Source organism: Eulemur rufifrons, chromosome 4 (assembly GCF_041146395.1).
Source record: "Eulemur rufifrons isolate Redbay chromosome 4, OSU_ERuf_1, whole genome shotgun sequence".
Taxonomy (NCBI): Eukaryota; Metazoa; Chordata; class Mammalia; order Primates; family Lemuridae; genus Eulemur; species Eulemur rufifrons.
In genome coordinates, this window is record NC_090986.1 from 63,608,382 (window position 1) to 63,635,167 (window position 26,786).

The 26,786-nt window shown below is 39.7% G+C and overlaps 1 protein-coding gene across 2 annotated transcripts in view; it reads left to right on the plus strand.

Annotated features, from left to right (window-relative positions):
- LRCH1 (leucine rich repeats and calponin homology domain containing 1) overlaps nt 1-26,786 on the plus strand; it is a 169,176-nt gene that overhangs the window by 136,581 nt on the left and 5,809 nt on the right. The window contains exons 16-19 of one of the 2 annotated variants that reach the window (XM_069467683.1): nt 5,678-5,787; nt 8,414-8,551; nt 13,508-13,585; nt 20,998-21,204. In XM_069467683.1, coding sequence (XP_069323784.1) covers nt 5,678-5,787; nt 8,414-8,551; nt 13,508-13,585; nt 20,998-21,204 — 533 coding nt within the window. Of the gene's footprint in view, nt 1-5,677; nt 5,788-8,413; nt 8,552-13,507; nt 13,586-20,997; nt 21,205-26,786 lie in introns of those variants that run through there. The other variant, XM_069467684.1, reaches the window with a different exon arrangement.

Here is a 26,786-nt window from a genome sequence, read left to right on the forward strand (position 1 = left end):
TTAGATGTGTTATGTAGCGGTAGAATTTCTATCCTTATGGATGAACTGACTGCAACCAGGAAGGTGAGGTGAGCTGCCTGGGTCACACTGCCGGGCAGAGGTGGAGGTGGGACCAAGAGCTCCTGACTCTCGAATCATCCCTACCACAACATTCTACAGATGTTTATAGAGGACACTAGATACAGCGTAGTAAGCCAGGCTGCCTTCTTTTTATTAAAAATTCTAAGATTTCTAGAGATAACAACCATTATGAAAATCTTTCTAAAAAATAGAATAATTTTTGCAATAATTATTTGGTATTTTTTCCATGAGTGAAAACTCCGGGGATTTCACATGCAGCTATGATTATCACAATAATAATAAAGGCATTGTTTTCAATATTCACGTGGCTGTGTCAGTCATGTCAGATGTTTAGTGGCTATCATTATTCCCTACTTGCCATTTGTATCTGCTATGTCTTGGGCAACAAAATTTTCTGGGCAGAAACAGTCTTTACAAATATTTGTGCACATTTCCAGATTTGATATTTTACGTAGATCTTCATTCTCTTTGTTCTAGACTTTGCCTTGTGATTGGAATACGTTTTCTAACACATTTTTTAAATTAAAGAAGCTGCACTCTATGACTACAAGTCTGTGAGCTAGTGTCGTGAGAGGGACACAGCCTACTTTTTGTGTCTTCCTACCAGTTCCTCTTCAGTAGAAGATCCCGTTTAGTGACCTCTCTTGGCATTTCAAAGCTGATTACAACATCAGTTTTGTTTCCTCATGTTTTCTCCATTATTCAATATCTGTAGCTACCTTTGTAAATAATCTTCGTCAGTAAACAGCATCTTATTACCAACTCAGCTGAACATAATGTAACTTGACTTTCATTCATATTTTTTAGTTGTTATTTGTGGTAAAGTTGTCGTTTTTATACCTTGTTCACTGTCGTGCTTTATATAAAAATTCCCCTTTTATTTCAATTCTTTCAAATATTTTATTCCAATTCTATCTCATTTTTAATTCCCCGTTCTCTCTAAAACTTATTCTTCAAAGAGATTTTTAAAGATGGAAGACTGGCTAGAAGTTCCTCAGGAGTTTGACTTCCCACAGTCCCCAAAGTTCTGCCTCCTGGGATGGGCAGAGGAGCGTGTGGGAGTTTGCCTGTAGGTCTTCCCACGCCTGCAGCTGGGTGCGCAGTCCTACCTCAGTTTGTTCTCAACCTGAAAACGTAACTTCCGCTCTTTCCCTTGCTCTGTGCCCTCTCACCGAATCTCTCTTGTTCCCCTTCACTTTTAAGTTAAAAACCCTTCCTGGCTTGTTTTGGATCAGTTTTGCTTTTTCATTTGTAATGACTTGGTAGTTTCTAACTTACACTTATTGAAAATTGATCTTTAAATTATGACCAGAGAATGAATGAATGGGCATATTCATTTTGAGCCAGTGTACAGACCTTTTCCTTAATGTTTTACAATAATCTTGTGCTATAGGTATTATTTTCCCCATAATAATAATAATGAGGAAACTGAGGAACTGGGAAGCTTTTCAGTGGTTCTCAATTCAGGTTTTGTATTAGAATCACCTGGGTGCTTTTAAAACTAGAGATACCTAAGCTCCACACTCAGAGATGCTCATTTATTTGGTGTAGAATTGAGTGTAAGCACTGATAGGTTTTTTTTAATCTAAAGCACATGATATTTTTTCAAAGCTACCATATTGCTGCCCTTGACTTTGTATATTGTTAACATCCTACCCAGTGGAGATTCTTAATTTCCAACGGAAGTTTGAGAGCTAAATTTCAAAATCTCGTATTTCCACAGAGAAGAAATCTCTGCTTGAATTAAATTTAAGTAATGAAGGTTAATAACATAGACTGATTTTTTTATACAAAGAGTGCATTCCATGCAATAATTAAATGATAAAGTGCATTTGGGACAATTTTTAGAGCATTGGGCTTGCTTTCTTTGCTTAACTGAAAGATATTCTTACGGTTAGACAAATGATTTCTTGTACCCATCCTTAAATATCTATCAAGTGTCTATTATGTGCTAGGCATGAAGCTCATTACTATGGACACAGCTCTGAAAAAGGCAGCCAAGATCTGCTGAGATTCATGGAACTTTTATTTCAGAGTCTAATACATTCAAACATGGAAACTAAGCCTAGGAGATTTTTCATGAGAGGAAAAGTTCAGATGACTGATTATCAGGACAGGATAATCTCTGCAAGACACTCTACAAATGGACTGATGTTTGAATGAGGGAGTTTTTGAAACACTTGTTTCATTTATTCATTCAACAACTCATCTTGCCCAACTCACGGCTTTTTGGGGCAGGGGCAGGGGATACTAGTTGGAAACAGACATTAAACTCTTAACAATCTATAATGGAGAGAAATATAGCTCTACTGTTAGAAAGTGGTGAGTGCCACAGGAGAGACAGATGAAGAATTTTGTAGTTTGCAGGAGACGGAAATTATCCCCAGCTCAGGGATGAGGGTGGGGAGGAGAGTGAAAGGAAATGTAGAGATAATGGAAAAATCAGTAGAATTTGACCTGCACCTGCAAGGGTGAGTTCGATATTCTGCATAAGATCGCTCACCATTCCCAGCAGGGCGCCTGTTCATCTCTCCTACTAAATAAATTACATATATGAACAAATCTCCATTCTTTAAATGTTACTTCTTTGACATATAGTAATTAAATTGTAAGTTTAGCTTAAGCAGGACTCATTTTTTCCCTTTATCTTAAATCAGCCTACCTCCCTGTCTCTCCCTACACACAGAGAAACACACACACACTCACAACCACTCATACACACGCTCACTCTGTTCTCTTGCCACTATTTTTCCTTTCTTATTTACACCTAAGCAGTCAGGGGTAGTTTGATTTGAAAAACAGGTGTTCACCATGGGGCTCCTCCTTAATATTGTCTCATAGCCTCAAGCTAAACTTTTATTCTCCTGAATTAAGTAAGGGAGTTCTTGAAATTTAGTGACATGAAATTAAGGAAAATCAGAATAATTCTATCATAGATCAATTTCCTGAAGCCTTGACCCAGACTGGTCACTGGATTTATTATTTAAATAGGACTTGAAAGAAAAAAAAACTGTAGTAATATAATCAGCACTACCTTAATGGCCCCAGTTAAAATGATTCTGTTGTAATAAACCCAGCAAAATAAGCATTTATGTGCTTGATGGGCTTATTATGAGCCTAAATAGATTATTTTAAATTCTCATATATTTCATAGTAATTAATGCATTTAGAAAACTAGTAGTAAGATAGTCATGGTTTCCAATAATTTTATGTACATTTGAAGTGTTCACTTTAAAAAAACCACAGTTCAAGTGTTATTTTTTTTTTTTTAACACTTTTTGATTGCCTAACATTCATAGGGCAAATGCCCAAACGTGCATGTTGTGTTTTTAAGCTGCGCAGGAATTTAAAATGAAAAACGATTCCAGGAAATTAAAACCCAGACACCACTGCATTATCCTGAAATCTCACCCAGCGCTCTAATAAGGCCTAGATACTCAAATTGTGCTCTGTTGAACAAAAGCTCATGGGTCATTTAACTTCCTGATAGTTTCATGTTCAGAATGAAATATGCCAATAAAAACATATTGAAAATATTAAACACGTTGTATTAGATGAGATTACCCCCAGAAGAAAAGGGCAAAGAAAAATAAAACCTACAAAAGAAATTAGACTTGTTTAAGCGACGTGGAGGCGCCCCCTGCTGGCATATGTGTGTATTACCCAACTCTACCCGCATTCGTTGACTTTTTTGGTAAAATTTGGTTGACTCTTCTCTTTGCAGGTATGAATTATTTCTAGATTTTACATTTTTATATATTTCTCTTCTGGTTTCTATGCTTAAATAGGTAGGTTTTTTGTTGTTGTTTTTCTTGAGATGGTGTAAAGGCAAGTTAAACTCATTCTCCAATTTCTTCCATGCTTCTTAGTTTGTAAAACTTTTCCTTGTTTCCCTTTGCTCTGTGAACTTTTCATCATTCCCTGTCTGGCCATTCTGTCCTCCTTTTGAGGGCCACGGCTTTGGTTTTTTTAACCAATTGGACTCACTTCCTGTGAGGTTTGGGTTTCGTGGGACTTGGCGACAGCCCTTCTGTGACATGCCTTTGGCTCTTTTTGCCTGTGACTTCCCTCGGGGGTGTCCGGCAGAGGCCCCAGCTGCAAGCTGACTCCTCTCTGCGGTTCTGGAAGGTGAAAGGCTTATGTACATTAGATCATCCTCTTTCTGTAGGAACTGCACAGTCAAGGATTTAAGATACTTCAACTTTCTCATCTTCCATAAAGTGTCAGAATGCTGATACAAATATCCTAGAACTAATTCAGAAATAAAATACTGAGATGTGAGTAGTATAAGGCATGTTCAAGAGGTACACACTGAGATTAAAATGATATATTAATAGTTAAGCAAGCACGGGATTTTTTTATTATATGGAATATAGACTCGAGTCTTTTATCCAAAGTATTATTATATTTGTAAACCATATTTATTTTTAAAAATCTAATACATTGTAATAATTCCTAAAGTGGCCCATAGGAAATGTTTGTCAGGATAGAATAAAAGTTGCATACTTTTTTTTTGACATTGTCTAAGTTATAGTGGATTGAAACTTCTGCAATTGCAGTACAGCAGTGTAGCCTTTTATGCAGTATTGACTTCTAAAATTGGAGTTTTCTGCCCAAAATTTTCTGAAGGACTTCTCTTCCCCACCCCAATCTGGGCTCTTAACTCCTTTTTACTCCCTCTGTGTGCATAGAAAGTTGATAGTCTAGGACAAAAATCTCTAAGAAGACAGAAATTTAAGTTTAAATCTGCCCTGGGCTTTGTAGCATAAAAATTAATTAAAACACTTGCTATAATCACTCTTCCATATGTAGAATATTTTTATCTTCTTGATTGGTCTTTAAAAGATGTTAGTCTTTGGAGGTTAAGAACATGCATTTTCTTCACTCCTTATAGAGGGAGCACCACTGCTGTTGCTATTCTTGGAGGTTGTAACTTTAAGGACCTGAAGCCAGCGATGATCTCTTAAACTGTCTCTAATCTTGCCAGCCTTTCTAAAAGAAGTCTGTGCTCATCTCCAGAGAGCTAACTTTTTGGGTACCCTGTCAGGGACAGGCTAGGAGGCAGAATTTTTTCACTCCACACTCGGATATGTAATCCTGTGTATCAATCATCACTTAGTTCTTAACCCAGAAAAATTTTATGCCAACAAAAACATTAACCTGCGCTTATTTTTAATAAGTAAAACAATTCTAGAGCCATCTATTTGAAAGAAATTATCTGAATTTAATGAAAAAATTGTAAGTGTAAATTAAAACTTAGAATGAAAACAGTGGAAAGGTGAGAGAGAAAGGCCATCTGTCAGAGAAGTGGCCTGGAATGGTCCCAACAATGACAGACCCTTCCCCGGATTCGGTTTATTATCACCAAAAAATACAGCTTGTTAGTCCACACAATCCAGTGTCATTTAAAATACAATCTCCTTTAGAGTACTCGAATCAAACTTTCCCTGTGAAATCAGAATTTCTTTTGTTTCTTCGAGTGGCAAATGAATTATTTTGGATACATAAAAACACTGTTTAGTTTTAATATGAATAGTGCTATGTGGCAACTTGTGCAAGGCACTACATAAAAACTTTTTTTCCCTTTCTATTGCAGTGTTTCTAAGACCTCAGAGAAATTTGGAATCTATAGATCCACAGTTTACAATCCGGAGAAAAATGGAACAGATGAGAGAAGAAAAAGAGCTGGTGGAACAACTCCGTGAGGTACCCGAGAAATATTATGTAACTGAGGAATAATTTTCAGAAGTGAAGCAACATTCTATATTTTTTAAAAATAGGGCCAGGCCTATTTTTGTAATTTAAAAATTACAAAATGCTTGCACCTGTAATCCCAGCATTTTGGGAGGCCAAGGCAAGAGGATCACTTGAGGGCAGGAGTTCGAGACCAGCCTGGGCAACATAACAAGACTTCATCTCTACAAAAAATTTAAAAAGTTAGCCAGATCTGGTGGCTAGTGACCAGATCTGTACTCCTAGTGACTTGGGAAGCTGAGGCAGAGGATCACTGGAACCCAGGAGTTCCAGGTTCACAGTGAGCTGTGATGGCGCCACTGCACTCCAGCCTGGGTGACAGAGTGGGACCCTGTCTCTATTTTTTTAAAAATAGGACTTTGAAGTATTGCAAACAATCCTAGTTTCAAATCTAGCTAGGTCACTTACTGACTGACCAATATTGGGCAAGTCATATAATAACGCTGAGTCTCAGTCTCTTCATGTGCTAAAAACTAGTACTAATCTACTTTAGTGGGGTTTTGTGAGGAATATATTAATGTGAGATAATGTAAGGAGAAATACTTCATACATATGTATAAATGCTAGCACTATGTTAATTCAGGTATACTTTAACACACTGCCCTGTCATTTATTTACTTAATAATAATATTGCATTAATTTAAAGATGTTTAGAGTTATCCTCACTTTGCACCCCAAACTGGTCAGAGCTTTTAAAGTAATCATTCAATGGACAAACCGTCTGAGTTTCTGCCAAGGAAGAAGTCATGTGCTGGGTGCCATAGATTTCAAGCTTGGTGATGGCAGGGACCGTGGCTGCCTTATTCCTGTTGCATTTCTCAGTTCCTGGTGGGCACTCCGTAGGTGGTTGTCCACCCACATGGAAGATTAAATAACAGCACAGGGGCCGGTTACCACGGAAGAAGACACTGGTGTTAGTTATTAAGGGCAGCACATTATGAATTGCTACTTAAGTGCTTTATGTTCCAAGAGAAGTACCACAGCTCTGAACTAGAAGAGTATAAGAAATCTTTTTGGAGGAGACAGATTTTATGTTAAATCTTGTCCTTTCAGTAACTAATGTTTATTGACTGCCGTTCCAGGCGATGGACATAGGAGAGAACAAGAAGGTCCCTGGTGTCATGAAGCTTATAGTCTATTGGGAAGAGATAGTAAATAAGAAGGAAACAAATAAATATGCAATTTCAGATAGTATTGAGTTATACAAATGAGCAATGAATCCTATGAATAAAATTTAAATTAAATTAAGGTAGGTTGGCATCTTTGTTATGATAGATGATACTCTATATATCATTTAACAGGTGGCCCGGAGGAAAGAATTAAAAAAAAAACCTTTGCCACCACTTTAAGCCATGGTGGTTGATTCAACAAGCACAAGGGGAAAGTCAGACCTGTCATTTGCCCAGAGTGTTTGGATGTGCTGTAAACTTGGAAGGCGAACTTTCCAAGATCTGTGCCAATAAGAACAGAAGCTAAGATATGCCTCTCAAAGAGTGATACCTTATAATTTTATCCTAGGCATGGGTCATATTGATCAGTTATGTTTTAATTTAGTGACATAAAATTAGGGACTGAAAGAGTATTTTAAAAAAATGTGTCTACAAACAATATGATTTTGCAAGATATTTATGTAACACTATTCTATCATATGCATTGTTTTTCAAGTTTTCATGTATTGTAAATCACCAAATTAATTCATCCTTTCATAGGGCATTATCCAGTTAAAAGGAGTTTCTGTTGCAAAGCAAAAACTTTTATCTGAGGTTTTAAAATTGATTTACAAGAGGATGAAGTAGACATACTTCTCCCTATTCCTCCCACTTAAATGCACTTAAACTCCCAGACATTATGTATAAAGCAATCAAAAGAACACTCTGAAAGGTAATGAGAGGAAGGCAGACTGGCCAGGGTCCTTGGGACTTGAGGAACAGCATGAGAGTGAGCTCCACGGGCTTGTTTTTTGCCTCCTGTATCTCAGACTTGGAGGGATCCTTGTGGTGATGAGAATGTTGTGTGTCTCGACTCTATTGATGTCAATATCCTGATTGGTTTTTTGCAAGTTGTTACCACTGGGGAAAACTGGACACAGGGTATATGGAATCTCTCCATATTATTTCTTACAAATATGTATGAATCTCAAATTAACTCAAAATCAAAAGTTTAATTTTTTAAAAAAGAACAAAAATTGATTTCTCAGCTAAAACATAGTCTAAAAGGCATCCTGTAATCCCTCTTCTGCCCCCATGCAGACCGTCTGAGCCAGTCAGATTTGGTTTATCAATTCATTCTGTTTGTATATTTTCATAGCCAAGGCTGAGGAAATATTGAGCTCAAGAAGCGATTCCATGATTCCTTTCATTCTCCTAATTAAAAATTTTAGACACACTGATTTTGTGTTTACGCAGAGGGATTTTCAATATTGGAAAAGATGTAAATAATGTCAGTGTTTTCGGGACATTCTTATCCTCATCCCCCATAGTGAAATGAATGCCTCAGTTCGTAAATACCTGTAATTATATTTTACCCTCGGCTGCCTCGGTGTCGATAGCAACTGGCTGCCTTCTGATTTCCCCGACAGAGCATCGAGATGAGGCTGAAGGTCAGTCTGCACGAGGACCTGGGGGCGGCGCTCATGGATGGCGTCGTCCTCTGCCATCTGGTCAACCACATCCGCCCGCGGTCCGTTGCAAGCATCCACGTCCCCTCACCTGCGGTTGTAAGTAGCACCATATAAAGGGAAACTAACCTTGACCTAAAACACACGCTTTCGGGGCAGTGTTATTGGTGCAGGAGGCCAGTGGTATCACTAGGACCTTGCTCAGATCTCTTCTGTTGAGCCCCAAACCGCCCTAAGAGCAGAAAAGGAACGAAGGAATGGGTCGGAATGAAGCTACATTTTTACTGTAAAAAGGGAGACGACTTAAAAATAAATAGGTAAATGTCAAGCAAATCACTTTAAAGAAATTACTGATTGAGGTGCTAACTTTAAGACTAAAGGAACATCAAGATTCATATCTCCCAAGGGATTATAATCAACAGTGAGAAGCCTTTTCAGAAAGCTCCTTTTGCTCGGTCCCTTCCCTTCTAGATGGAATCATCTTTTGGAGATTTTAGGATAGCCCTGAGAAGACATGAACTCTATGGAAAATAGCATGCATAGCCTGTCGAGAGTTCGGTCAGCCAGTTATGATTTCGACAATTCCTGGATCAGTCACTGTGCTCACTGACACTCGGGTGATACTGGGGACACAGTGGGGGAGGGGGACGCAAATGAGACTCCACAATGTCCCCAAATCGCGTCTCCACCATAGGGGAGATAGAGCCTGCATGCGGGGTCCTCTTGCTAGACATCACAGAGCTACAGTCGGTCGTATGGTCGTTCAGGTGAGAGTGAAGGAATCCAGGATGGGCCTGTCTTTGAAGCTTACATACGGTTTCACTTTAGACATACAGAGAAGGATCTCTGCTCACACTGTTTGCTGTTTGTTAGGAGAGGCAGAAGAGTTTCGGAGCTAAGAATGCAAGCTTGGGATTAAAATTCCAAATCTATGTCTAAAATACCTATAACTTTGGGCAAGTTATTTATCCTCTCTTTAACTTGATTTGCTCTTCTCTGTAATGGAAATGTTCTTGCGAAGATGAAATGAGGTGCTACATATAATATATACATATAAGCCATATTATCATTAGTGTTTATAGGGCAGATTTAAAAAATCTGGAGGTCCTAATCTCAAAATACAATGCTCATAAAATGTGCTGTAAGGGATGTGTTGGGCGAAAGTTCATGTGACGCCCCTGCGCCCTCCCCTCCTCCCCAGGAAAGCCTCCCAGGGGCTTTATCTGTCCTACTTGCTTTGCTCTTGGCAGCAGCAAAAATTAGCTGATGATCCCATTTCAACTGTTAAGTTTCCTTTCCAGAATATTGAACATATTTTTTCTTTCAAAAGTTTAACTCCTTTTGTTGTCTCAGAAACACAGGGGATGGGGGGGAGACCAATTTGTCTTCTCTTTTGGATCTACCTGTAGCAGCCTGAATGTAGGACAGTAAATTCTGATCCATTGGACAGTGTGAATCTCTGTGGTATCTCTTACACCTGAGGTCCAAACTGCTATAGAGTTATCAGAGCTGTGTGCCCAATTCTCATGTAATAATTTTTCCCAAATTGTGAAAGAAACTCTATGGACTCCTTGAACTTCAATGTGAATGTACAGTAAACATGTCGCAAGGTGTACAAGGACACTGTGGATCGTGTATCTGTACACCTTTGTGTATTTTATTCATTCTTCAGGAAAAAGACTCACCGGTCCCACAAAGCCGCTGTGGTCCAAGTGGCTGCCAGACAGCGCTGGCTGTGGACCCAGTGATGTAGAGATGCGAGGGCTGTGATTTCTGGGTCCGGACGGCTGCAAAAGCACTGCCCGTTCTTGAAGGGAGGGACATAAGCAGCACCCTCCACACAGAACTCAGGAGTGGAGAGTTCTGTTGGGGGTGTGTCCCCCCGCAAGCCTAGCGCTGGCCATCCCGCAGCCCTCCCATGCCAAAAGCTCGTGCTTGGGCGCAGAGGCAGCTATGTCTGCAACATTGGGTGGTTGGAAGAGGGGAGGTCCTTGTCTCCACATCCTTTCCCGGGCTCCAGTGCCACTTCTGCTCTAGGGTGGGGACACTCTCCCACCCTACAGACTTGTCTCTGCACTCAGGTCTCTACTTGGAGGGATGCAGACAACTTGGGATCACCGGCCAGGTGCTCTCTGGTGCAACGAGGCGCACACTCTGCCCTCCCCTGTTGTAAAGGGCACTCGCGGCACTTCCCAGACCCCTTGGGGCAGCCTGCCCTGCAGTTCAGAACTCCAGAAACACCGCTGCTTTCCCAAGTCTCCCATTCCCCTGTGGTTGTCACAGTCCAAGCAAGTGCTGGGGAATGTTCATGTGGAGGGGCAGGCTGGTCCCCAGGCCACTGCAGAAAGCTCAAGTGGGGGCAGGGCAGGCTGTCGGGGTTTGCTTGCTCCTGTGTCCTGCGGCAGAGCAGCAGCAGCAGCAGCAGCAGCAGCAATATTTGTCCTTGGAGCGCGTGACAGTGCCCAGCTTCCCTTCCCCCACATCGCCCCCCACTAGGCAGCAGGGATGAGGATGCAGCTCTGGCCCCAGGTCGCCGCACCTCTGGGTCTGGGCTCTCAGAGTAGCACTGGCTGCAGCACTCAGGGCTCAGAAGCCTGCAGGACCTCGCTGTGCCCCGCTCCAGAGCAGTGCCACCGCACAATCTCTGGGCGGTGCCCTGTGTTGGGCCGGAGGCCCCCCCGGAGAGTGGAGGGGCCCTCCTGCAGCCAGGACTGTGCAGTCCACAGCGGAGCATGGAACCTTCCCCGTGTGCACTTCTGATCCTGCCTCGCTTCTCTCCCCTTCGCTTCTGGTGCCTTCCTTGGCTTCTCTGTTGAACCCCATTCCTGTCTTGTAGACGATCTATCCAAAGGTGAATGCCTCTCTGGTTTGCATCCACTCCTTGGGAGAGGCAGCTGCATCCAGTCAGCCATCTTGAACCTACTGGCTCTGCAGTTGTCCTTTTTAGAAATGCAGTTTGTTTCTAAATGTCCACTTACAAAAAATTCTTTAGTGAGCATCTGGAAGCCCTTTGGGACCAGGCCCGGCCACCTGGTCACAGCTGTAGAACCTGCCTTCTGTCTCTTGACTGTGCCATTGCTCTCTGCCCTGGGCTGGGCACATGCTGCTCTCCCTGCGGGGAACGCTGCGCCCACCCCGCCTTCTGCGTCCCCCCCCCGGCCTCCAGCCTGGCCAGCGCCCTCCTCTCCTCCACCTCAGTGTCCTCTGCAGGCACGCCCTTCGTCACCCCTTACGACTGCGTTTCCTTGTTTGTTCTGTTTCTTTTCCATCATAGCAACCCCATCACATTAAGAACTAGCCTATATTACATTATAATTTTTTTAGCTTGCTAATGTTTCCAGCTACACTGGAGCTAAGTGACCATGAGGATCGTATCCTTTGGCTCCACAGTGGTATCTTCAGCACCAAGTATAGTATCTGACACATAGTAAGCAAGAAACACCATTCTATCCACACTGCCGGCTCTGGATGAGAGTACCATTATTATGGCCAGCATTAAGCTTTCTAATTTGTCATCCATAAAACTGATATTGTCCATTTTTTATGCCAAGCTGAGGGAATACAGTGGTGAACAGAATCACTATGATCATCCATATGCTAAGAGGCTCTTCGTTACAAAAATGGATTTCTTCGGTCTTTAACAATTTGATAAGCAAACCAATGGCATCTCAATTGGTGTAATTGGTATAATTTTTGATTCTTTGACCAATGGTGAGGTTTAACCTCTAGCCATTGCATTTGTCACAAGCACTTTTCTACCTGAAGCTAGTAAGAATCTTAGAAGAGGCCCTCCCTCACTCCCAAAGATGGAAAATTGTCTTTCTGTGGCTTGAAACACACTTTGCATTGACTTCTTCTGGGCTGACCTAAGAACTTTGAAAGATGTGGGGCATCTTTGGAGTTTCAGAACTGACCCTCCTAAATCATAAGTAGATGAAGGAAGAGAAGGATCAGAGAGACCAATGCCCTGATACCCTGACAGGTCCACAGCCTTCACTTCTGTTACTCTCCTGTCGCATTCCTCAGGCCTGTTCCTCCTGTTTGCACGAGGCTCCCTGATGGTCTCATCCTAAGATGTGGGTGGGGGACGAACAAAGCCTCCCAGGCAGCTGCTTGTCACGTCTTTGTAGGTCTCATGTGAAGGGCGACTTCCTCTCTAGCCAAGATGGAAAGTATTTGTTTAGACTTCAAACTAAATTGTTGTATATGACAATAGGCTTTCTTTCCCTTTGAGATGAGGGAGGCCTTTTCTTCTTTTTTAAGTAAATGCTTTACAAATTTAGATTTTGATGATAATTCATTTATGCCCCTATAAGATGGAATAAGAGTCACTTCATTCTCACTATTAACAGGATGAGGTGAGTCTTTCTAACCAAGGTTTGTGAGAAGCTTTTGGTGAAGTCCTGAACATCCACCATTTTCATCACTGTTCACTTTGATGTTGCCTCTTCCTGACTAGCTTTGGTGGGAAGGAGATTAATTGGCCTGGTACATTGAAACCCTATACATAGAAATATATTTGTTGATGGGGAAAGGTGATGTTTATGGTGTATTATAAGCAAACTAAAGCAGGTTACACAACAGTATGATCCCATAAAAACTGTATGTGTGTATATATATATGTAGTATGTGTATGTATTTTTATATATATGTATACACATTTCATATATGTATACAGATTTTATATATGTATATACATATATACATATGTGTGTAGAAAACTTTGCATAGTATTTAACAGTGTATAAACATCAGATACAGGTATCTATATACATGCATGTATGTGTATATATATCTATGTATGCTTACACACACACACACACACACACACACACACAATGTCTGGAGGAATACAACCCAAAATATTAACAGTCTTTATCACTAGATGGATGTTTCCCAGTAATTTTATGTTTTCTTCTATTTGCTTACATATTATTTTCTTTTTATCCAATAAACATGTTTTCCTTGTGCCATTTAGAAAAGTTAAAATTTGACCTGTTAATAAAATGGTGTGTGTTTTAACACTATGTTATTTCTGTGTGTTTGCATTTATAGCCCAAACTTAGCATGGCCAAATGCAGAAGAAATGTGGAAAACTTTTTGGAAGCATGCCGAAAATTAGGAGTACCAGAGGTAACATCAAACTTAGTTCAAATATCCATGTTTTAGTAAAAATTGTATTTAATATATGTGTTTGAACCATTGAATAGATGTAGAGCTTTATATATTTTTTTACTCTCAAGCTTTCTTAAAGAATAATATTGAAGAAATATGTACAGTTTTAATTTAAATTGATCTGTTGTGGTAAAATTAAAATGGCTTTATGCAGTATGTTCAATTCTGAGGAAAAGGGGAAAATAATTTAAGTAAATGTGAGATTCCAAACTTGGGAAAAAAATTAATCAGCTTGATTCTATGAGAGCAGAAATTGCTGAGGCTGCAGGTGAGCTGGTTCTACAGGGTAACATTTTGGAGTTGATGGTTTCCTTATCCCAAGATCTTAAACGAAGACCTCTAGTTCCCTACTAATCATTGATTTTCATTCTCTGTAGTTGCATTTTGGGTATGTGAGTCAAAAAAATCAACACTGAAAATATTATTAGTTAGTATTATCATTAATCATTATCTTTAATAATAACAATGTTTATATGTTGCTTTATAGTTTGTTTTCTATTTGCACTTACATTTTATTCCTTTAGTTTGCTGAAGGCCCAAATGGCAATTCCTTGTAGCAGCCTGGCTATAGTTTGCCACTTTTTTCGTCTCTTAAGCTCAGCCCCAGCCTCAGCCTCAGCCTCAGGCAGATGGTTGATTTGGGGGCTTTTAAAAACTTTCCCATTAGAACATAAAATGATTTCTTAGGCAAATATGAGCCAATTCACTTAGAATTTGGGGATAACCATATAACTGATAAATTTATCATCATTGTGATAAACAGAAATGGATGGAAACTGTATTTCTTATGATTTCTTCTATCTTCCCTAATGCCCTGGGATGATATAAAAAATCTATTAGGCGGTACTATTTTTGAGCATGTGAAAGGATTGCATTTCAGTATAATATTTCTATTGAGCGATAGGAGTTAGTTACTGAAATTAACAAAGGCTTTTTTCCCTCTCCCTTCTCTCCTTCCTTTCTTTCCTCCTTTTTTTTCTTCCTTTCTTTCTCCTCCTCTTTTTTTTTTTTTAGCTTAGTGGGATTTAAAGGTGGGAGTTAGTGGTAGGCTTTGAATCTTATTTGAGGAAAAGAACAATATTAATAAAACATCTTTAAGTCAGAACTGTATCAATAAAAGGAAACTTACAAATTCATTTTTTAAAAGAGTGTAATTTTTACATAATGCACTAAATGTCTTTGTGATCAATTCTGCTTTCAACATTGTTAATCTGTGTCTATATTACGTGTATACATTTTAATATTGTATATACATTCTTGGCTTTGAATAAGTGTGAAAACACTTACAAACCTTTTCTAATGATTTGATTCTGTCATGGGCTAGTAAAGTTTCCCATGTGTGAATCAAAACTCTTACACCAAGCTTCAGATGATGCCTTATTCGTGTCTGTGCTAGAAAGCACTGATGAGTTATGACCTAACTCCCTGCAATTTTTTAAAACTCATCAATGTTTTTTTGGATGACAGTGCTACAAAATGAAATGCAAATGCCCTTAACCTTTTATTGTGAGTAAAGATTGGTAATTACAATTTCCTTTTAAGGTGGGGAAAAGGAAATTAAATTACCATAAAAATGCAGAGCAAAATTTATCATAATTTCTGAACTATGCCCCTAGCATAGTGCCCCTAGCACAAATAGGCAACTCGTAATTCCCAAGAAGGTTGAAATACAAGGAGCATGAATGACCTTTTTTCCCAGTGACCCAGTTAACTATGCTTAGTAAGAAGTGTATCACTCAGTATATTTTTGAAATTATCTTTAAGGCTTTAGGTGATTTTTAGGTTTGCTCTATGTGTGTGTATGTGTGTGTGTGTTTGTGTACTTGTACGTGTACATATATATATATCCATCCTGATGGATAATCCATTAGCATTTTACTTGTGACTGGAGTTACTTTAGATTTATTGCTACTGGAAAAGTCTGTTAGCAGTTGAATTTCTTTAATGAGAATGTTAAAATAAATAAGGAAAATCTGTATAAAATCAAAAATTCCCAACTGGAAAGCAATTGGCAAATCATCCTACATATGCAAAACAGCATGTTTTCATTTCTCAGAATGCATGAAGAAATGTTTTCATCTAGGAACATAATACCAAGTTAGGGATCAGATGACTTCCTCCCCCTTAGATATTTATACTTCTTTCACTACTTAGGGGGGGTTGATGTTTGAGTGTAAGTGTGTCACAGTACAACTGATGATTTACATTAAAAATATAATAGAATCACAAGACTACTTCTGGAAATTCTCCATCTACAATTAGACATGTTTAAAGACTGGTACCTAAAAAAAACAGAGGACCTATATCATTACTTTTTCTTATTGCATCAATAAGAATATTTGGCTAATAAAATATTCATTGATTTTTCCAGTAATCAGCATAATTAATTCCCTCTAATTTGCAAGCTTTTTCCACTTCTCCAACCATAACTTATCTACACATACACACAAGCTATGGAGACCTTGAGTTCTGCATTTTCTAAGCTAAATATCTAATTGACAATGATGAATCGTCCTACAGATATCGAAGAGTCACAGCTGTGCCCTAAGCCTGTGTGTGTTGCCCTTTGTAATAGAATAAGTTTGAAACGACAAACCAAAGTCAGGGTCAGCAGTTTGTATAATTTTATCAGGTTCATATAGATGGAATACAGTAGCTGAGCAGATTTAGTTAGGTTATTACACGTAAAGTCATACGATGGGATGGAAACAATTTTAAAATTGTTTTGAGTGTTATAGTTTACTGCATTTTCCTTTAGAAGTCCCATGAACACAACCCCACATATTTGCTCCAGGGTGGGTCAAGGCTTATGAAACATTTGTCTGTGCTTCAGCAGCCGGAGCCACAGGACCACCCTGTGGTTTCTCTAATATCCAGGAAATGTGTCAAGCAGGATGTGGCAGCATAGCACCTAAAGTCACTGAATAAATAGTGACTAAATAGAGATTAGTGGGTGAGACTGTCTCTCAGTGGTATTTTAAGCTTGCTCTTTACAGTAGGGTAGGAGAGAAGGGTTCTGGTGTGACTTATTCATAAATGTGGCTTCACAGAGTTGGCTGCATTCAGAATTACAGGCAGCATAAAGCACCATTCCACATCCCTTTGTGGTGGTAACGCCTGCTGGTCATTGCTGTGCAGCTGTCTTTGACCGCTGGTGTAAGCTTCAGCTTGGCCCTGAAGACAGGCCTTGGTGGGCTTCCACATTCTTCAAGATACATTCTTTATATCACCTAAGAATCTGATTCCAATTAGGCCTTGGGATCGGGATGTTTTTTATGGATATACTGTGGCTTCTTTTGCCTTTTCTGGGTCAGCTTGGCCATGCCTGACCTCTAACTAACATCTGTGTGGCAGATTCACAAATGGCTACTGGGGGCTTCCAGAGCGATCCAAATTTAGGGCTGTTAGGGTTCTCTTAGGTTGAGAGAGATCTCCAATTTATGAAGCATCAATATGAAAAAACATATTTATTTGGTTCTCCAGGGAAATTTGTCTACTCAGTTTTAAATAGGAGTCCTGGTCTCAGACCTCTCTGAGGATTAAGGTCTTTAATTTAACAGATTTGCCCTCTTTAGATGAGGAGGGGACTTCAAATGGAAATGCACATTGTTGTCTAGCTGCCAGCCCTGCATCTTCCTTAGTATCTCTAGAGAGAAAATAGAGAATTAGAGGCAGCAACTCAATTGGCAGTGGCAGGGTTCTTGGCCATCGATGGCCCCTGCTTGCCTGTCTGTGCAGCCTGGGGGTTTTTTCAAGACTGTAGGAGGTAGAAGGTTTTCATTCCACGTGCACAAGGACAGGTCACTTGGTGCCCCTCAGCTTCCACAGCAGCCAAATGGAGTTAAAAATAAAATCCTAATGTACATTCAGATGCGAACGATGATTGTGTGGATATAACTGGAATTATGGCGGAGTTTTTCATCTTTTCAGTACCTTTCATATTTCCATTTTTGTTGTGTTTTACAATGACATTTTATATTTGAAAGTAATAGTAATAACTTTCCTACTTTACACTTGTTGTTGAGGGTTCAGGAAATTATACATATGTAACTGATCAAAAATTGTTATTGAAAGACGGTCTATACATTGAGTCTACTTTTTTTTTTTGCCTTTAATCTTGAGAAAAGAAGAAACAAGTTCTTTATCCTCTTTGAGCCTTATGCCTCTTTTTCTTCCCCAAATCAATGACTTCAGTACTCATTTAAATCATTTAACACTCATTTAACACTTTTTGGGAGAGATATGATTTAATTTTCCATTTATATTGGTTAATTCTGAGGTTGAATAATCAGAGGTACAGACTGACAGGTTATTATTTCATTAACATAAATTTTTAACTCATAATTTATTAAAAAAGAGCCAATCTCTAGCTTATAGAATCAGTTGCATCTTTTATAGCTAGCAGACGTTTACTGTTCACGTTAGCATCCTTTCCCAGGTGTACGCCTCCTGCTCACCTCCCGACCTCCCGTCAGTGGTCCTGATGGCCTTTCCTATGAGCATATTCAAGAATAAATCATTTTAGAAGCAGCATGTTAAAAAACTTTTAAATTACATTTCCAAATAAGTTAGCATACCAATATTAAGTTATCCTCTAAGTCCATAAAATTGGTAAATAATTGTCATATATTTGGAGAAAACTGGAAATCCTCCTCTACCTCTTCTCTCCTCTCTCTGCCAAATTGTATTATACCTTGTCAGAAAATTAGATTTTAAATTTTCAGAATGACCATCAACATTCCTGTGCTATGATAATTTAGATTAAAAATACTTTGTAATAAGCATATTGACTTTTAAAATTAAAATTATATTTAAATAAATTAAATATGTTCCAAATTTCTAGATAAAATTTTTGTTTTAGATACAGTTCGCCCTTAGAATTTAGACTGTAGTATACCTAGAACTCCTATAAAAACTAGACCTGTTGCCAAATCTGTCTACATTTCTGTTTGTGTCCACAGTGTTTGGGAAACCTGAGGCAATCTTTAATAGCAATCTCGGTCACACACTCTTAGGTGCACTCGAAGAGAATCATTTAACCTCTCAAAATTGTGGTATTTGTTCACTATAATGGGAATTAACATCTGCACTTGCCTCTGGCGAGTCTGAATTAACTGTATTTTTCAAATGCCTTGTAGTAATCACAAATGTTCTGTAAATACATGGTGACATTTTGCCTCTTAATTTTTCTTCCTTTTTAGTATTTTCCAATTTTAATTTTCAGAAGGAAATAAAGTATAACCTCTAAGTCCCTCTCAGTAAGGCCAAATTTTGGGAAGCACAAAGATCAGAACATCCCAGGTCAGAAATCAAGAATTTCAGCCCTGGTTTGCATCATGGCCTCATTGCAAGGACTGGATGTGACTATTGGCCATGTGACATGGAGTTGACTCACAGAGCAGTTCTCAGATGGCCACAGCAGCCCACATTCCACACATTAATTATGGTGATTCAGATTTTTGTCTACCAAACAGTCTTAGACTCATTCCTTTTTCTTTAGAGATCATGATTTAATTTAAGCCAACCACCATAGGCTGTGACTCTAGGTCTTACCCACTTTAATTAAGCCCAGAACCTGTGGCATCATGAAATTGTTCCCTGGATAGGAACACAGGACAGTCTGTGTTGCTTACCTCCATGTGGAAGGTCCTACTGAAAACTGGAAAGTTGATCTCATTCTGGCTCTCTAATGGTGTAGCCAGGGAACAGACCAGACATATTCCATAGGATTCGGGAAATGTACTGAAATACTTGCTGAAGATGGGATGGTTTGCTTTTAACAAGAGAATACCGCCTTTGTGAAAATAACATTACTGTTTGCATATAAGCCTTCTGTTTTATGTCTGCTTTGCTTGGATTTCACTGATCAAGCAAAACATTGCAATTAAAAATAATTATTACAACAGAAAACTTTTCTTAGCTGTTTCCTCACCTATTAATCTGTAACCAGCATCTGTCTCCCACTGAAATCCAGTCTATGTGTAGTCATTTTAATTCTTGGGAAAACTCTAACAGTGGTAGCTTAGTTTCTCCAAATCCACTGAGAAAAGATGCAAGATCCGAATACACATAACGTGATTTATTAATCTTATGTTAAGAGTATTTCTACCTTTATAAATAAAATTAGAATGTTTTTAATCTTATTCAACCATCTGATATTGCAGTATTCCTACTTAGCTGAGGGCGTCAAGCTACCTCAGAGGATACAGTGAGACAAAACCTCTAACTTAGAATCATCTTTCACTTGTTCTGTGATTTGTATCTGCTTAGCAGTGAGGCTAAAATAAAGAGCATTGTTGTAGCAAAGCATGTAAAAGATATATGTTATATATACGTTAGATGCCTTGCCTAATTTAGAAATAAAGCTACATTTATGAAATATGTCACAAATATTTTCAATCCTTATTTAATTTGGAAACAAAACCACGGCTTTTCTTTCTTAACTGACATAACAATCATGATCACTGTTAATTTTAAGCTGCGGTCATTTGTGCTTCAGGAATTCAGTGTATCAGAAAATTGCTTCCTGACAGTAGTTAGGCTGTCCGAGGTCAACTCAGCAGACTAAGCATCTTAGTTTTGCATTTAGTTGATAAAGTAGATGTTCTGCCTCCTTATATGGTAATTGTCAAGTAGATAAAACATGGAAGTCTTTGCCTGCAACATACCTGTAAAGTGGAGAAGGAATTTACATAATAATCCTATGTGGGGATGTACTTTTGTACTAACTGCACATCAGAGAGCCTCCTCTAGACTTTTGGCTAATGTGTAGTTGCAAAACTCTGAAATTTAATGTACTTTTTGACACATGCAGAAACATAATTAGGATTAGCATTTCCCAGAGTTTGTCAACAATCCTAAAACAAAAATAAATTAGGTGTGTGTGTTAACTTTCAGAGACAAATACTTTATATTCAGTGTACATAGACCAAGGTATAATATTCACTGTACCAGAGTAGAGATTAAATTTCAAAGTTTATATTTTTTCCTTTAGTAAGGGTAAGTCCTTAATGTCACAAGTGAAAACCTCTTATATTTATGCCACTGGTGACCACATGATACCACTTGAATATTAAAACTGTTTGAATGCCAGAATGATATATAAATTGCAGAACGCTGTTCCTCAATAGTGAGATTGTGGCTGAAGGATTTCTTTGCCTATCTGTGTAAAACACATTGGGTATTCTTTTCTTTTGTAATGGATTAAAATTTATCTTTGATGTTGGAAAGGATTTTACCTGCTTGAAATAAGGGGTTACTCCTGCCATTTGCTAGTAACCAAAAATGTGTGCTTCTTTCCAGCTGTTCTTCTGTGTATTTTTAATTGTATGCACTGTCTCTTTCTGTTCTAATGGCTGCCCTCGGAATAGGCTGACCTCTGCTCTCCGTATGACATCCTGCAGTTGGATTTTCGTCACATTCGAAAGACTGTTGACACTCTGCTGGCACTCGGGGAGAAAGCCCCACAACCAACTTCTGCCCTCCGCTCCAGGGACCTTATAGGCTTCTGTCTTGTCCATATTCTCTTTATAGTGCTGGTCTATATCACTTACCACTGGAATGCTCTGTCCGCATAACGTCTGCATGCGCATCCAAACGCTCTGCTCTGTCACCCTGATCCATTGCAGGGCCCTTCCTCCATTCGAGCCTTTGCCTTGCCAACTTCCATTTCTGTCATCTCTTCAGTAATCTCTCGAGTTTTGAAGCTGAACGTTCACAAATCAGATTTTCCAGAAGCACAGACTTTGTAGAATGCTGTTCCCTTTAAATAATTTCTCTCATTGAAAAACAACAGTGACAGCAAAGTGTATCCACACCCCGTGCTTCCCCGTCCACATAGTGACATAGTGCCAGCAGCAGTGCTACGTACGCGGTTCCTCTGCTCCCTCCCGGGGAGCTTCCGCTGCCCTGGGCAGAGGGGAGCAGGGCTCTAGGACCGGAGCAGACAGGATTTAGCATATGGAAGTCTTTCCTTTGGGTCAGTATTTAACAGAGATCCTAATTCAGGACTAGGCAATTGTGCTGTAGAGGGGCGCCTTGCAGAGGAGACAAAAAAACCCAACATTTTGGCCCAATATGATCTATTAAAGTCTTTAATAATACCACTATTGACGAGTTGAAAAACCATCTGGAGAATGACTGATTTGCCAGCCATTCAATTGGATTCCTCCTGGTTTCCTGCAAGGGAGCCATGAGGGCATCCGAGAGGGGTGCGCGCACTTCCTGCCTGAGCAAGCCCCCGCCCGTGCAGAAGGGGCGTCGGGGAAGATGCGCACAGCCTGTTAGAGCGCCACCTGGAGCGTGTCGCTTGCACTCCACTTGCCGCATATTTTTACTTCTTACTCCTCCTTAGGTGTACTCTGAGGCGCCTAGGAAAGCGTTTTCCAGAAGGGATTTCTATTTTTGAATAATGTAATGGATCGTTTTGCTTTTCTGCTGCATCACATAATAACTGCAGGTCCAGAATGTGATGTATTTGACTGTGTTCATGTTCAAATAAAGCCATGGGTTATGGAACATTCTTGGTCCTGGGCCTTGGGTTACTCTGGGTAGGAGTCAATGAGAAGATTGCTCTTATTTTAGAAGAATGTAGTTTCTCTTATTACTTGAAATGTCCATTTAATCGTTCATTTCCAATGGCATTAACTGGCAAACTGCTTTATTTTTAAGTCGGCTTAAAGGATTATATATCAACTATATCTGCTTTTGGAGCAATGTGATCAGTTTGTAATTAGCAGGGGGGAAAAAGTTAGAATCTTATCTAGGCCAGGATATTCCTGGATTTGGGGATGTCTTTTTATAATATGAGAAGGCCCTGCTCCAAGGTCAGACCAGCCTCCACTGTGCTTAATTTCACAGCTTATTTGCCAAATACTGTTTCGTAGGTTGGGGGGATAGTCGAGCTAAGTTCCTAAAGATAAATTTCTAGTTTATTGAGATGCACACAGTCCTCATACATGGCTACTCAGAAGATAATCTTATTTTTCTGAACATTTTCATGAATCTAGGGGACTTGAAAATGTGGAAAGCCCACCTAGTTAGAAGAATGTATTTGTAAAGATTCCTTGCTGCTAAATCAGATCAGATTTTCTAACAGGAAACATTCTTTACATGATACTATCTCGAGTTATCTGCGCTTTTTCCTCCTTTGTGTTGCTTGGTGAAATACAGGGTATGTGGAAGTTATCTAATTAACCTCAGTTGTGTATAAATAACCCACAGATGTACTGAATTGCCTTTGGTGCTATCTTGTACTCTTCAATCTGTAACACAATAAAATCCCTTTGTACAATGTCTAATGAGCACCCTGAGCCATAAGTTGCTTAATAAACACATTTCCGGTGATTATTCCAAGTTTTTATCAGCCCATTGATACATGTATTCATGCGCATCCAGAGTAGCACTCAGCATTTCCATCTAACTCTGCAGCGCTTTGAGGCTTCCCTTTAATGGTCGCTGGTTGGTTGTTTTTCCCCTTCTTTATGGGCGAAAAGGGAAAAAGAGAAAACTTACTGGGTGGCACTTTGAAGAAAATTCTATCAATAAAAACTGAGTAGAACAATCGTATAAGATTAGATTTATTTTTCAGTATTGACTTGACATAGTTCAACTAAAACAAATTAAAAGACATACTAGAATACATTTATATTTTAATTCTGGACCCCAAAGTCTTCTTTGGATGCACTTTCACTTTTCATGTCATTAATTTATCGGTAGCCTAATGTGCTGCACTTCTTGGGATTTATTGGATGATATTTTTTCGTTAAGTAGTATGATAACTAGCAGAACACAATTAATTGAGCCCTTTAGGCAAAACTTTGAATGAACTGTCCTGCCTATTGCCAAGCCATTAATTTCTGATCAAAATATGAAGCCTCTCTGTGGTTTTCCTCCAGGGTAAGCACCAGCCCCTATGCTAATGAGCTGCCTGCTGATGCCTGCATTGCGGGCTGACCTGCTTAGAGTCTGAGAGGTGGTCAGGGATGCAGTTGTGTTACTTCTTTGTGTGCTTATTAAATATCCTTATCACAAGAAACATCATTTTTTTTCAGTACTTCTTTCCAATGTCTGATAAAAAGCATCGAGTATTTATTTACATTTTCTCTTTGAAATAGCCATTTGTCTTCTTTGTCTTCACCTCCTTCAACTGGTGACAGCTCTCCACTCAGTGTCAAGATTTTTCAAATTTGTGACAACTAATTTCTAATTGTGTTTTCTATTTATGGATTCCTGGTTTGTTGTCCTTTGGGAGAGACACTTATGAAACGGGGCTGGTGGAAAGGGGCTCCACAGAGTCCAAAAGTAAGATGATTGAGTAGAAAATTCATCAGTGAGAGTAGATAAATAAAGGGATTTGGTATCCCAATGCTATTTGTTTGTAAGAAATTAAAATGAATGTGTGGTGGATTAGATTATCTCTCTAAAATTCACAGAGAAGGCTGATTGAGTCATAAGGACAAAGGGTGTTTTACCAGTGAAGAAAGAGTAAGGATGATGTTTTAAAATTTCAGGAGCCTGAAAATAGTTTTGGATTAGGTGAAAACTATTTTAATATGATTTTATTTCAGGGGGTTTGGTTTTTAAAAATGGGCTTCAGATTTCAAAATTAGTTCTTAATAAGCAATCAAGGCTGAACAAGATGACTCACGCCCTATAATCCCAGCACTTTGTGAGGCTAAGGCAGGAGGATTGCTTGAGACCAGGAGTTCAAGACCAGCCTGAGCAACATAACAAGACCTTCTCTCTAGCTCACGCCCTATAATCCCAGCACTTTGTGAGGCTGAGGCAGGAGGATTGCTTGAGACCAGGAGTTCAAGACCAGCCTGAGCAACATAACAAGACCTCCTCTCTACAAAAAATAGAAAAATTAGCTAGGCATGGTGGCACACACCTGTAGTCCTAGTTACTTGGCAGGTTGATGTGGAAGGATCGCTTGAACCCAGGAGTTTGAGGTTGCAATGAGCTATGTTCACACCACTATACTCCAGCCTGGGCAACAGAGCAAGATCCTGTCTCTAAAAAGAAAATTTAAAAAAAAATCAATTCGGTATATAGAATGTGCATTTTTTTCCCCTTCTTTAAGACTGTCAGAGTCCAGTTCCTTGGCTTTTCACTCCAACTTTTTTCATTCTATGTTCATTCATTCATTCCTCAAGTATTGAATGAACACTCTCTGCAAGGCCCAATGGTAGGTCTTGGGGATAAAAAAGTGACCATGACACATGGCCCTGTCCCCAGAAAGCTTACAGTCTATACCAGGAGTCAGCAAGCTTTTTGTAAAGGACCAGATAGTAAATATTCTAGACTTTTCGGGCCATACAGTCTGTTGGGACTACTCAACTCTACCTTTGCAGCATGAATGCAGTCATAGATGATACATGAATGAATGGGCATGGCCATGTGCCAATAAAACTTTTTTTACAAAAACAGGCTGCTGACTGAATAAGCCTGCAGGCCATAGTTTGCATGCCCCTGATCTGACAAATGAAAAGGAATGCAGGTGATAAGGACCTGTCTCAGATCAGGTATAGGATTCTCTAAAACACATGGAAAGGGGACCTGACCCCAATGGGGTGCAGGGGACCATGAGGGCTCCCTGGGACAGTGATGTTTACACTGAGACTTAGGAAGAGGTGTAGGAATACCCAGGTGGAGGGGAAGAGGAGGAAGAAAGGATAGTGAAGGGGTAGGTGTGTGTGGAGAATGAAGTGTTCTAGGGAACAGGACTAGAAGGTAGCACGGCTGCAAACTAAAGAACTCAGGGAGGGGTGACGAGAAATCCCCTCAGTCTGTAAGAGGTTGACAGTGTTTCCATTTTACATTGGAAGAAACTGACCCTCAGTGGCAGAGCTGAAACCCAAAACTCTCTTATGTTAAGATAATGCACAGATCGTTTTATTTTAAGGCTCAAACAATTTAGTGCCAGGACTTCACGTTTAAGAAGCAGACTGAACAAAATGAAATATGCTGGTGTGAGTGACTTCATTTTAGTCTAGTTGTTGGCCTGAAAGTAGGTGTGTGTCTCTTTGGGAGCATAAGAAACTGTAGAAAGAGGAAAGCCAGGCAGTGACCGCCTGCCTATTCCCCGAGTGCATTTTCTGCCAGGACAAGATGTCTGTCCCTCCCTATGAAGAGAAGCCAAATGAGCAGAGTGGCAGACCCAACCCTGCCCCTGAGTTGAGGATCCGCTGGTCCCACCTGATGTTGAAATTGATGGGACTTGCCATCAAAGAACTCCGAGGACCAACTGACCTTTTCCTGTATCATTAACACAGACTGAACGTACTCATCTGTTGATTAAGGAATTTATGGGAAGTGTCATGATGTCATAGAAAGAGCTCCGGCTCTAAGATCAGGCACATTTGGCTCAAATCCAGGTTTCAGAACTTACCAGCTGTGTAATGTTAGCAAAGTTACTTGAACTCTCTCTGTTTCAGTTTTCTGTAAAATGGAGATACTAATGTCTGCCTTACAGGATTGCCATAAAGAAATAACCAATGCAGATCCATAGCATTGGTGCCAGGCGTGTAGAAAGTATCCAAGAAGTTTTTCAAAATTAGCAATTAGTCTTTATTGCTTGCTGCCTTTTCTAACACCATTTACTGTGACTCAGAAGGGTGAAGGGTAAATGAGGGGAACCTACGAGATTCTACCATTGGAGAAGTAACACAAAGCCTGAGTTTTTCATAGGGGTCAGAAGCATTATTTTTATGCAAGATACTACTTCATGACTCCACTTCGTGCTTTATAAAGAAGCACAGTGAAGGAGGTCCATGGGTATACTAAGAGTCTGCTATCACATTCTCAATAAAAACCTCTAGGATCCTATAACAATGCAACTTAAATCCATTTCAAGTCATGTAAATGCACAGCTGTCTCTCCCGAAAGTCTGTTATGTACAAGGGGTCTCCTGGAAAGGCCACCTCACCTACCTGGTCCATGGAAAACTCTTCTCTTCTGTGTCATCCTTTGTCCAACTATAAATCAACAGCAATTCCTTCCCCATTCCAACTTCTACGCTCACTTCGTCTCCCTGTGGGAGATGCAGTGTCCCAACTGGTGTGACAGCAAATGGCCTCAGGCCAGTCCTCAGTACCCTCCCCATTTCTGGCAAGCTCCCCTTGGTCACCCTTCCAGCCAGCGCCTCCAGTGTGATTCC